This window comes from Megachile rotundata, chromosome 3 (assembly GCF_050947335.1).
Source record: "Megachile rotundata isolate GNS110a chromosome 3, iyMegRotu1, whole genome shotgun sequence".
Taxonomy (NCBI): domain Eukaryota; kingdom Metazoa; phylum Arthropoda; class Insecta; order Hymenoptera; family Megachilidae; genus Megachile; species Megachile rotundata.
In genome coordinates, this window is record NC_134985.1 from 9,355,768 (window position 1) to 9,368,673 (window position 12,906).

Below are 12,906 nucleotides of genomic sequence, written 5' to 3' on the forward strand. Positions count from 1 at the left end.
TCATTTGGCATCAAGAAGATGGAATATAAAATTCTTGCACAATGTGTTTATAGAAGTAATATTAAAATAAGTAATATTAAAAATTAGATTTTTTATTAGAAAAATGGTCAGTAAAATGTTGTTAAATGTTGCTTTATTAACATTTAATAAATAAGTATTTAAATAATTTTTTTAATAGGTTGATGTCATTAAATGTTGTTGTATTAATTTAATAAATAAATGCTTAAATAATTTATTTAATACATTATTGTTATTAAATGTAGCATTTGTAAGAAATGTTCCTATTTGAAACTTTAAGGGAAACATATACAAGCTGTCTCGCAATTGTAGCTCCCTGAAATGGGGGGTAGCTGACGCAATTCTGAATAAAATCTCCCTTTGCAAAAATGGGGTTTGAAGCTTCGTTTTTGAATTATTAAGGAAAAACACGGAACAACCAGAGCGCGAGGATTACGCGTGCGCAGACGCGAGAACGGCAGCTTCGGATAACGCGTAGTTATCCAACGCGTGGTAATCCAACGCGTAGTAATGCAGCGTGTGGTAATGCAACGCGTGGTAATCCTACGCGTAGTAATCCAATGCGTAGTAATCTAACGCGTACTAATACAGCGTGTGGTTATCCAACGCGTAGTAATCTAGCGCGTGCATATTCTATGCGTAGTAATCCAACGCGTAATAATGCAACGCGTGGTAATTCTAAGCGTAGTTATCCAACGCGTAGTAATTCAACGCGTAGTAATGCTACGTGTGGTAATGCAACGCGTGGTAATCCTACGCGTAGTAATCTAACGCGTACTAATACAGCGTGTGGATATCCAACGCGTAGTAATCTAGCGCGTGGATATTCTACGCGTAGTAAGCCAACGCGTAATAATGCAACGCGTGGTAATTCTAAGCATAGGAATCTAATGCGTGGTAATCCAACGCGTAGTAATGCAACGTGTGGTAATGCAACGCGTGGTAATCCTACACGTAGTAATCTAACGCGTACTAATACAACGTGTGGATATCCAACGCGTAGTAATCTAGCGCGTGCATATTCTATGCGTAGTAATCCAACGCGTAATAATGCAACGCGTGGTAATTCTAAGCGTAGTTATCCAACGCGTAGTAATTCAACGCGTAGTAATGCTACGTGTGGTAATGCAACGCGTGGTAATCCTACGCGTAGTAATCTAACGCGTACTAATACAGCGTGTGGATATCCAACGCGTAGTAATCTAGCGCGTGCATATTCTACGCATAGTAATCTAACGCGTAATAATGCAACGCGTGGTAATTCTAAGCATAGGAATTTAATGCGTGGTAATCTAACGCGTAGTAATCCAGCATGTGAATATCCAACGCGTAGAAATCCAACGCGTGGATATTCGACGCGTAGTAGTCCAACGCGTAATAATCCTCGCGCTCTGATAGGTCCGCGTTTTTCCTTAATAATTCAAAAACGAAGCTTCATACCGCATTTTTGCAAAGGGAAATCTTATTCAGAATCGCGTCAGCTACCATTTCAGGGAGCTACTAAGTATGAGACACCCTGTATAAACATGGAAAGCGTAAACACGCTATGAAACGAGGTGTGTCATTGTATAAGATTTCCGTGACAGTTTAAGGGTTAATAAAGCAGAGGGTATCTGACAGCATGAGGTGAGAACGAAAGGCTCTCGATGGAGGGTGAGTGTTCAAGTGGGCGATTTCGCGCGTTAAGATAACCACGACACGTGGTACGTGCCAAGAAAAAGAGGACGATATCGTTCGACGAAAGTTTCGAGTTCACCTGTCGACGTCCGCGATCTCGGTTCTGCGTTTTCCTGTTCCCCGTTTAACCGACCGCTCGAGCGAAAACCCACCCTTAATCTTATCCGATCGCGTCGCTCTTACGTTTCGTTTCCCCGTTACCGTCTAGCTGTTTCCTCCGATCGCATCGTTTTAATCTCGCGATCGTACAATGATTTCTCGCGGGACGTTACATTCCCACGGAAACACGCTGAATTCTCCTTACGCCTGGAATAGTCCCATCGCTAACAGAAAGGAACCTGCACGACGGAAGAACGAGGAACAACTCGGAATCGCGTTTCTTCGCGCACGATACAGGAAATTAATTTTGCGATTCGGGATCGGATTTTTACTCGAAATTTCTTTGATTTATTTCTGGAATTTATGTGAGGTATAGGGTGAGGCAAGATGAAATATAGATCTGTTATTTTTCTTGACAAGAGTTGTTTCTTCTTGTAAGAGAGTTATTTTTTGAAGTCTCAAGGATTTAGAATGGAGAATTCTTCAAATCATAAGACTGTGAATTACTGGAATTACAGAATAGAGTATTTTGGTCATTCAGAAATTCTGAATTACTTAAGAAATTGTAAATTTGTAGAATTCTAAAATTTTGAATTGATAGAATGAATTCCTAGAATTCCAAAGTTGTGAATTCCTAAACTTCTAAAATTGTGAATTCTTAATGTTCCCAAATTTGTAAATTCTTAGAATTGCAAAGTTGTGAATTCCTAAAATTCCCAAATTACAAATTCCTAGAATTGCAAAATTGTGAATTCCTAGAACTCCGAATTTGTTAATTCTCCAAGTTCCAAAATTGTGAATCCCTGTAGCCGCAAAATTGTGAATTCCTAAAATTCACTTTAAACTCGCTCACTCTACTTGATCTTACAACAGCTCCTATTACTACCATACATTTCTTACAAATCCCCAACAATTTATCTCGTCCTCTCAGACATAGTATATACATACAATAATTTACATACTTTTGATATGATCTGATATATTACAAATGCATAAACTTCCGTAGCCCAGTTACGACGCAGTAGAAACTAATTTGCTGATTGATTGAAATCTGGTCTGACACGGAAAATCCTCTTCAAAAAGCGATTCATTACTTCGCAGTAGAACTGTCCATTAACTGTCTGGCCTAGTGACTTTCTGCTCCATTTTGAAAATCGTGATAATAAAAGTGCCTCGCGAATTTTAATTGCGAACTGTTCACTGTACCGTTTACTGCAAACAATACAAACTACAATGAAATCTGCAGTTTTATAATCGTTGACCGCAGCAGTTACCCAAAATGAAAAATAATATCATGATTAATTCTTTAACTGTATAATTTGAATCTCTCTTGGTTCTCTGTTATATTCTGTGGGATTTAATGGTAAAGTCGGAGTTTAAAAAATAATATAGGATAGTGAAGAAGGGTTTGTAATATTTAAAGTTTATATTATAAAAATACCTACATGTATCTGTGTATCATAGAAACATATGTAATAGCTCATGTGTGGACGGACATGCATATGATATAAGCTCACAGTTAAAAATATTTATTTATTTGACAAAAGAGTATCCTTGTTTAATAGTAATATTGCAGTAGAATTTGAAAAAAAGAATATTGATCTCCGTTAAAAAATTTTCAATCGAACTTGAAACTTTCATATCACATTTACACCACATATGTATAACATATGAGATCCGTGTGTATTTACTAAGAGCAAACTTCACGAATTTTTCTAATAATATTAGCATTCAAAATTAAAGAGTTCAAACCACTTTTCGCTACGAATCATTTCTCGATAAAGTCTCAAACAAGTTTTGTATATGTGACATAGTGGCAAATAGTGATCGGTAAAATAACTAGGACACCCTGTATGTCTGAAACGTATTCAGATAAAGCGGGTATTCCGGTATCGAATAAATCAGCGGATTTAATCGATGCGAATCTATTTATTCATATAAAACCAGGATCAGAGTGTGAGATAGGTACCTGTTATCCATCCATGATGTTTTTTCCGTTTTGCCTTCTTCCTCTCGAAATTCTGTTATTTCCAACGAAGGCATTGTCGCGTAATGCTGTTGCCGTACACGCGTCACGTTTGCATTGTTCGCATGATCCCCTGACCGGCCATTGTAATTTCTGGATGATCGTTACGACCGGAAATAGGATTCGCGACCTTTTTTTCTCTTTTCGAATGCTCGTTTTTCCACGTTCTTCCACGTGCTCGTTCGCATCGCGTTAAAAACTTCACGGTTTTCTGGTTCTAACGAATACGCTCGTGTCTCGTGCCAGGACTTCACGCTGGATTTTTACTTCCGGCAATTCTGGACGGACCCGCGACTCGCGTTCAAGAAACGACCGGGCGTCGAGACGCTGAGCGTCGGCTCGGAGTTCATCAAGAACATCTGGGTACCGGACACCTTCTTCGTCAACGAGAAGCAGTCGTATTTTCACATCGCTACCACCAGCAACGAATTCATTCGTATTCATCACTCCGGAAGCATCACGCGTAGTATACGGTGAGTATTTAATAACTCAACCCTTTGCACTCGAAGATAATTTTACTGTTTGCAAACAGCAACTTTAAAATATTAATTAAAATGTTAAATGACTTCTTTTGAAATTATTATTTCTCTACTAGTAATTTCCACTATTGTCTATTTCACTATGTTTATACATCACATAAGCACTATTATAGAATTAATTAAATAATGCTTGTTTTAAATTATTGTATTAAATCGAATGGCGCTTAAGAGGCGCCTCTCGAGCGCAAAGGGTTAATATGTGTCCTATGTGTGTGTTTAGAGATTATTTTCTGGTTTGCTATGTGGTAGATTGTATTCTTTCAATTTTTAATAGCAAATTTATTTTTGATGATCACTTATATTTAGATGTAGGTAGATTGTGTATTCTTTCAATTTTCATCAGATTTACAGACGTTTGGTCACTATTTAAATTGAAAATAAAATGGGAGAATAAATTAGGTATGATACGTAAATTAATGCAGTTGAATTTTACAAAAATTTCTTGATAACTTTTGTCGTTTGAAATAAGAGATGATCCGCCATTTTGACGAAGATCCGCCATTTTGTAATGGCCGCCTACGCAGTCAGACGTCAGGGTCTGATAATATTTTTGAAGAATTAATTTAAGAAGACTTTATATAAATTCTCGAAATAATTCAACGTGTACTCATGAAACAAACGAAAACAATTACGACAAATTTAATATTTTTCTTTGTGTTATAATTATTATAACGCAAAGCTGTTAATATGGTAACAGCGATACCATCTCGTATTTGGATTATGATTTCTATAGAAATCCGGTACTTCGAGTTGTATTAGTAAATTTTTAAACTCTCAAATTTACAAATTTGCTAGTTGTCGAAGTCCTCAAACTTATCAAAGTTTTCCAAATTTTCAAAGTTTCGCAGGTCCTTAAATTAATAAATTGTGGAAGTCTTGAGAGTCATCAATTCTCCGACGTCCTCAAATTAATAAATTCTCAAAACCTTTAATGGTTTTTACACTGTTCAGAGTCATCAAGTTCTTCAAGTCTTCAAATTAATAAATTCCCAAATATCTGAATTTTCAATTTTTTAAATCCCCAAACTCTCAAATTCTTACGTACAAAACTCCCAAAGTTTCATGTTTCTAACTCCCTACTTTCTCAAACCCCTAAAGTTACAAATTTCTAGCTCTACTCCCTCAAAGTTCCAAGGTGCCAAATTTCCAACTCTCCACATTTTCAAACCCCTACAGTTCCAAGGTGCCAAATTTCCAACTCTCCATCTTCTCAAACCCCCAAAATTCCAAATTTCCAACTCTACGCTCTCAAACTTCCAAGGTGCCAAATTTCCAACTTTCCACCTTCTCAAACTCCCAAAGTTCCAAATTTCCACCCCTCCACCTTTTCAAACCCCCAAAGCTCCAAATTTCCAACTCTCCACCTTTTCAAACCCCCAAAGTTCCAAATTTCCAACCCTCCATCTTCCTGAACCCCCAAAATTCCAAATTTCCAGCTCTGCACCTTCTCAAACCCCCAAAATTCCAAATTTCCAACTCCACCCCCTCAAAATTCCAAGGTGCCAAATTTTCAACGCTCCACCTTCTCAAACCCCCAAAATTCCAAATTTCCAACTCTCCACCTTCTCAAACCCCCAAAGCTCCAAATTTCCAACTCTCCACTTTCTCAAACCCCCAAAGTCCCAAATTTCCAACCCTCCACCTTCTCAAACCCCCAAACCCCCAAATTTCCAGCTCTCCACCTTCTCAAACCCCCAAAATTCCAAATTTCCAACTCTCCACCTCATGAAACCCCCAAAGTTCCAAATTTCCAACTCTGTACCTCCTCCATCACTGAAACTACCAAATCCGCCAATCCTAAATTTCTACCCCTAAAATTACCCAACCCCCAAAATTCTCGATCTCCCAAACACCCGCCGTTCAATATCAACTAAGTAACACGTTCACCATTTAACTCTTAAAACTCTTAAAGTATCGAGCAACTTGCCAAGCGATAAAATCGTTGGAACCTTTTAATTATTTTAAACAGCGTACACTTTCAGCCTGTTATCGTTATACTCCCAGCATTGTCGATATCGTAATCAAGTTTCGAAGCAGGGATTTCTCGATCGCGCTCGAATCACGAGCAATTTCGACGAATGCAGAACAGGTCGTCCGATAGCTACTTGCAACGGTATTCGAAACGGGGTAAAGTCAGTGAACCTAGAAACGGAAGGAAATTTTCGCGTAATGGAACGTATTTTCTCGTGCAAAGAGACCCGCGCGATAAAACTGCCAACTTCAGGCGCGATTTTAACCCCGATTCGAAACCAGTTACCATCGGAAACCACCATCTAGACACTTGAGGGAATAGTCGTACCAGTCGCGACAAATTTGTTCTCGGCATTGCTCGTCGCACCACTTACAACCCTTTTACCAATCCCATCCTCGATTTGCCACCGGAATAACGGACGGGAAAACTTTTCGAGATATCGTTCGTTTTTGTGGCAGGATTGCTAATTGACCAAACGGGACAAAATTTTCTTTCATAATGTTATTGAGGGAAAATGGCTGATTTTCACTTCTTTAGTTTTCTTTTTAAAATAAAATTAATTCTAACTATTTTAATAGTGGGTTTACGAGACGTGGCATTTTTACGTATTTTTTGGGGAAAATTACAAACATCAAGTAATGTAGAAAACTCCTACTTAGAAATAGGACACTCATACATACTTGTCTTTATAAATTTTGAACTTCAGTTATTAAATTTTCTACAATCAAATATTATAGAAAACACCTACATAGAAATAGGATACTCACACATACTTGTCCTTACAAATTTTGCACTTCACCTATTAAATTTCTCAAAATCTAATATTATAAAAAACACCTGCTTAAAAATAGAATAATACTTGTTCTTATATAAAAACATTTATTGCATCCTAATGTGAATCTCAAGTGCATGTCATAGCAAAATTTTCATTTTATACCAAAGTTTGAAAAAATTATTTACAAAAATTATGAAAGTGATTTTTACGTCTGTTGCAGTTTAACGATCACGGCATCGTGTCCAATGAATCTGCAATACTTTCCGATGGACCGACAGCTCTGCCATATCGAGATCGAGAGCTGTAAGTACGCACGTGTGCGTGTATAAATGCATACATACGAACAAGTGACGATCTGAGAAAGTTCGACACCCTCGCCTCCGTCCACTGTCACACGAACACGCTACATATACGTACAGAAATATACATACGATCCAGATTTATCATTGGAACATCCACTGTGTCGATCTTCAAAATGGCAATCTTCCCTTATAACGATCTTCAAATTAAAAATTGCAGACACTTCCAAATTACTGTGTTCCAAAATTGTTCGAAATATTGACAAAAAATCGGTTCATATATTGGCGAAAAATAGGTACAAATATCAATTGAAAATCGTTACAAATGTCGATCGAATATCGTTACGTGTATTGATAATTTATTGCAAATATCGTTTTAAGTATGGATTAAAAATCGTTCTGTATGCAAATGAAAAAATCGTTCCACATGCAAAAAAAATTGTTCCATATATCAATTGAAAATCGTAGCAAATACCGATACAAAAATCGTTTAAAGTGTCGACTAAAAATCATTTCAAATACCAATAAAAAAAATCGTTTAAAGTGTCGACTCGAAATCGTTCCAAATACCGATAAAAAAATCGTTTCCAATGTAGATTAAAAATCGTATAAAACATCAATTTGAAAAAAGAGTGTCCCAATATCTAGTTGCAGATATTACAAAAATATCTTCATAAGAATAAAAGTTATAAGAAGTCGATTGCCATTACTCAAACGCGACTCAAATACATCGCTTTCAACCCCTTTTTCAGATAAAAGAAAGACGCATAAACGAGCGTAACGACAATGAGCTATCTAGCTAAAGGAACCGTGTGTTCTTCTTTTACACGCTCATACGAAATATCGTAACCAAAAAACACCCACGACCCTATCACCCCCGTTCAACGCGACCAACGACCCGGTGAAGTCCCAGTCTCCTCGAGCCTTTCCTCCATTCTTTCTTCTCTGTCTTCTCCTTCTCTAGCTGTCTATCTATCTGTCTGTCTGTCTGTCCATCACTCGCCACCTAACACGCTCACTAACACGAATCAATCACACGATCCACGGCATCGTCGTGGGTCATTTTCATTCACTCCGTCCACTCACTCGCTCACTCACCAGCTCTCGCTCACTCTTAACGAGTTTTCTATACCATTCACGATGACTGTTTTCATAAAGCTGGGTTCTCGACGTTGCAAATATTCCGTTGCTTATCACTCACTGATCGGTAACTGTGTTGAATGAGTATCTCATTAATTAGTAACTGTGTCAAATGAGTATCTCATACTCATCAATCAGTAACTTTATCAAATGAGTTATGGCTTGTTCACTTGGTTCAAATTAGATCAATGAGGTGAAAGGGGTGAATGAAGAGCTATGGATTAACTTATTGATACTTAAAGATGCTCATCGATAATTAAGGATGCTTATTGATATTGAAAGATATGAGAATTTGATATGAAACAAAGAAATGAAAGATCATTTTTTGAAGTGATAAGTAACGGTGATGACACGGGCAGTTGCAACAAGTGCCCACCTTTACGTGCCATCGTGAATCCGCGGAACCGCGCTCGTGTTTCAAGAATCATTTTTCTTGATCTTAAAATTGAGATATGGTTGGAAGGATGGCAAACAAAGGATTGATTTATCGTGGTTAACGAAGGTGTGGAAATGAACGATGAAGGTTTTTATTGGGTTACGATGATATGAATCGAATATGAGTAAGAATATGGAAGCAGGAATCGCATATGTGGATGTAGAAATTATGTGAACTTTGTTCAATGTGAAACCTATGTGAAACCTTGTTTAACTAAAATTACAAAATTATTTTTATAACAATTGAATTATTTGTTTATAATGATACTTGAATAACTTTTAGATTATTCTTTTAAATAATATATTTTAATATTATCTTACGATTTTTTAGATGATGTTCAAAGTTAAAATATGAAGTAGCTGAATAGTTCTATAATTGCTGACTTTATACTCAAATTAAAGATTAAATTCTGACTAAGACTTTCTCGATTGACAATTAATTTTTAATCTTTAAAGTTCTAATTCGAAACTTGGTTTAATTGGATGTAATTCAAAATTAAAAAAATGTCTAATAATATGTCGACAGAAGCATTCAAATAAAAATTAATTTTCACATATAAGTTTTTCATTTATTAAATGTACTTAATCTATTTCATAAAAAAGTCTCTAAAAATTTATAGAATATAAATTTTGCACAGTTTTATGAAATATCACGAAATTTTCACGTATCATTTCGCTTATTAAGTGTACTTAGCCTATTTCGTAAAAAACTCTCTAAAAATATATAAAACATAAATTTTGCGCAATTTTAAGAAATAACACGAACTCTGCAAAATTTTATGAATTTTTGCGAATATAAGATACGAAATGTACAAAATATAAAATATGAATTGTGCAAAATTTCATAAAATATAATTCCGTACCATTTCATGAAATATCATAAATTCTGCGAAATTTCACGAAATATAATTGTGATATTTTGCTTGAAAATAAATTTTGTAAAATTCCACGAAATAAATGTGAAATATTTCACAAAATTCTTTTGAATTTTTTTAATTCAAGTAAACTAATTTCTAACAAAATAGCCTCTACATAAAAATCCATAAATCTTCAAAAAAAATGAAGAAGCAAACGACGCAAGAAATGGAAGGCAAAAATTATGGCATAGAAAATTGCAGCAGGTAGCATATTCTCATAAATGCAAATCAATTTTGAAATCGATTGAATTCAATTGAAATTGAATTGAAATCAAGATCCTCAAGATCTTTAGAAACGAATCTCGCGAGCCATCTTTCCAGCAACACAGATCAAGCACACGCAGCAGAAACGCTAGCAAATCGTTACACTACAATGATCAGAATTCGCAATCGAATCACGCGTCCGGTTCCGTGCAACTTTGGCACCAGTGTTCAACAAGAGCACCTTGACGAGAGGCGTCCGCAATTGCTAAGCGACGAATCTACATTATCGTTGACTTCAGCACGGGACGACGCACACGGCTCGATCAGACGGCGAGCCAAATCGGCCTGTTTTAGGCTGCTAAGAGAGACTAACTCTCGTCTCTGAAGTGAGGAGCTAAACACACACCTGGAACACACCAGTGTACGGTGGCACGTAAAAAGAGAAACCGTCTGTGCGTGTGTGGGTGACTGCGAAATTCTGCTTGTGTGCGTGCGTGTGTCGCCGATCATCACTGCTGCAAATTGCACGCGATTGGGTGTGTGAAACCGAAAGAGGATGCCCGGATGCTCTCTTTGACCGCTTTTATACAAATCGGCCCCTTTCGATCGAATTAAAATTTCACGAGATGAGGTCAGGTGTACAAGTTGTTCTTACTGGAATAACCAGCCCTGTTACCGGAATAACTTCCCTTGACAACTTGTTACCAGAACTACCCCTGACAACTTGTTACTAGAATAACTTCTGACATGTTACCAGAATAATTTGATCTTGGAATAATTCCTAGACCTTTGACAACTTGAACAACGGATTAGCGCTAATTTGTCTTGTTACTTCGGGAACTTGTTATCGGGAAGTTAGCTTTGAAATTGGGATCTAAGAGACTGCGGGTAATCAATCAACTATCGAGAGATCGCGGAAAAGGAAGTTTAATTGGTACGAGGAACTTATCGGTGGAAATATTTATCGCGAACGAGAGGAGACGGAAGGACGGTGGTCGATTAATTCGTTGACGGTAATCGGGTTGGCGGTCTTGATCATTCAACGGCCATTAAATCGCTGCTCTTCTGTCGATAAGTTCGGTAATTGTACCGTTTAATCCGACCCGCCTCGACTAACGATGCGACATTATCGGCAATCAGACGCATAAATAAAACGCTAATACGACGCGATTAATAATGATCGAGTTACGGACGGATATTGTAACTGTTATAAGATACGGTTTAAAGGTTATGGTTAGTACCTTTGGTTAGGAATTATTAGTAGGTATCATTAAAAATATTTAACTATTTAGTTTTGTAGTATTTAATCGATAATTGAATTTAAGATTAGGGATAATTGGTATTGATGATGGAAATTTACTTTTTATTTTATTATTTATTTTTTGTTATAGTTAATTGTATTGATAATAGTCGTTGTTAAGGTACAGTTAATACTTTTGGTTATGAATTATCAGTAGGTATGATTAAAAATATTTTTGTACTATTTAGTTTTGTAGTATTTGATCAGTGATTGAATTTAAGATTAAGAATAATTATTATTGATGATGGAGATTTACTTCTGCTTATTTTATTATTTATTTTTTGTTATAGTTAATTGTATTGATAATAGTCGTTGTTAAGGTACAGTTAATACTTATAGTTATGAATTATCAGTGGATATGATTAAAAATATTTTTGTACTATTTAGTTTTGTAGTATTTGATCGGTGATTGAATTTAAGATTAGGAATAATTGGTATTGATGATGGAAATTTACTTTCTATTTTATTATTTATTTTTGGTTATTGTTAATTGTATTGACAATAGCCATTGTTAAGGCTCGGTTAATACCTATAGTTATGAATTATCAGTGGGTATGATTAAAAATATTTTTGTACTATTTAATTTTGTAGTATTTGATCAGTGATTGAATTTAAGATTAAGAATAATTAATATTGATGATGCAAATTTAATTTTGTTTAGTTTATTATTTATTTTTGGTTATAGTTAATTGTATTAACAATAGTCTTTGTTAAGGTACGTTTAATACCTTTGGTTATGAATTATCAGTAGGTATGATTAAAAATATTTTTGTACTATTTAATTTTGTAGTATTTGATCAGTGATTGAATTTAAGATTAAGAATAATTATTATTGATGATGGAGATTTACTTTTACTTATTTTATTATTTATTTTTGATTATAGATAATTCTATTGACAATAGCCCTTGTCAATGACTATAATTTTATTCTGATTACTAATAATTATTACATGTTATGATTAATATCAGTAATACAATATTTTTTATTTTAACTATAAATGAGGGTAAAGATAGATATAAGTGTAGGCAGATACAAGTTAGGTTATGTTACATAATGGTAGCTTATAAAATAAATTAAATTAAATTTGATTTGAAATTTAAGCAAGAATAAATCAATTTGATTGATAAAATAACATTTATATTCAATTTTAAGGTTCACACACGAATAATGAGCAGTTAATAATAAAATTACTTACCAGATTAAGTTAGGTGAAATTAGGTTATGTTCGGCTCGAAGCTGAAACAAAAATAAATAGATTATCATCAATATTGGTTATCAGTAATTAAAATAATTATAGTCATGAATAATTGATAATTAAACAAGAACTTCGGTCATTTATGCAAGCTTATGACAAAAATTAAATTTCTGATTTTGCTGATAATTATTCGGAACTAAAATTAAATTTGTCCTTCACGACAGTTATTTGTAACTAAAATTAAATTTTTGTCTACAGCAACAATTAACTGCAGCCAAAATTAAATATGTGTCCTTGACAATAGTTATT

At 35.2% G+C, this 12,906-nt stretch overlaps 1 protein-coding gene and 1 long non-coding RNA gene across 12 annotated transcripts in view; one reads left to right on the forward strand and one right to left on the reverse strand.

Moving 5' to 3' along the window:
* LOC143264111 (uncharacterized) overlaps positions 1-12,906 on the reverse strand; it is a 404,244-nt gene that overhangs the window by 349,850 nt on the left and 41,488 nt on the right. The window contains exon 2 of the long non-coding RNA XR_013037606.1: positions 12,598-12,638. This is a non-coding gene — a long non-coding RNA (uncharacterized LOC143264111). The remainder of the gene's footprint in view (positions 1-12,597; positions 12,639-12,906) is intronic.
* The window catches only part of Rdl (Resistant to dieldrin), a 181,264-nt gene that overhangs the window by 147,712 nt on the left and 20,646 nt on the right, over positions 1-12,906 (forward strand). For all 11 annotated transcript variants that reach the window (XM_076529709.1, XM_076529711.1, XM_076529712.1 and 8 more), the window contains exons 4-5: positions 4,067-4,293; positions 7,327-7,409. In XM_076529709.1, the coding sequence (XP_076385824.1) occupies positions 4,067-4,293; positions 7,327-7,409 (310 nt within the window). The remainder of the gene's footprint in view (positions 1-4,066; positions 4,294-7,326; positions 7,410-12,906) is intronic.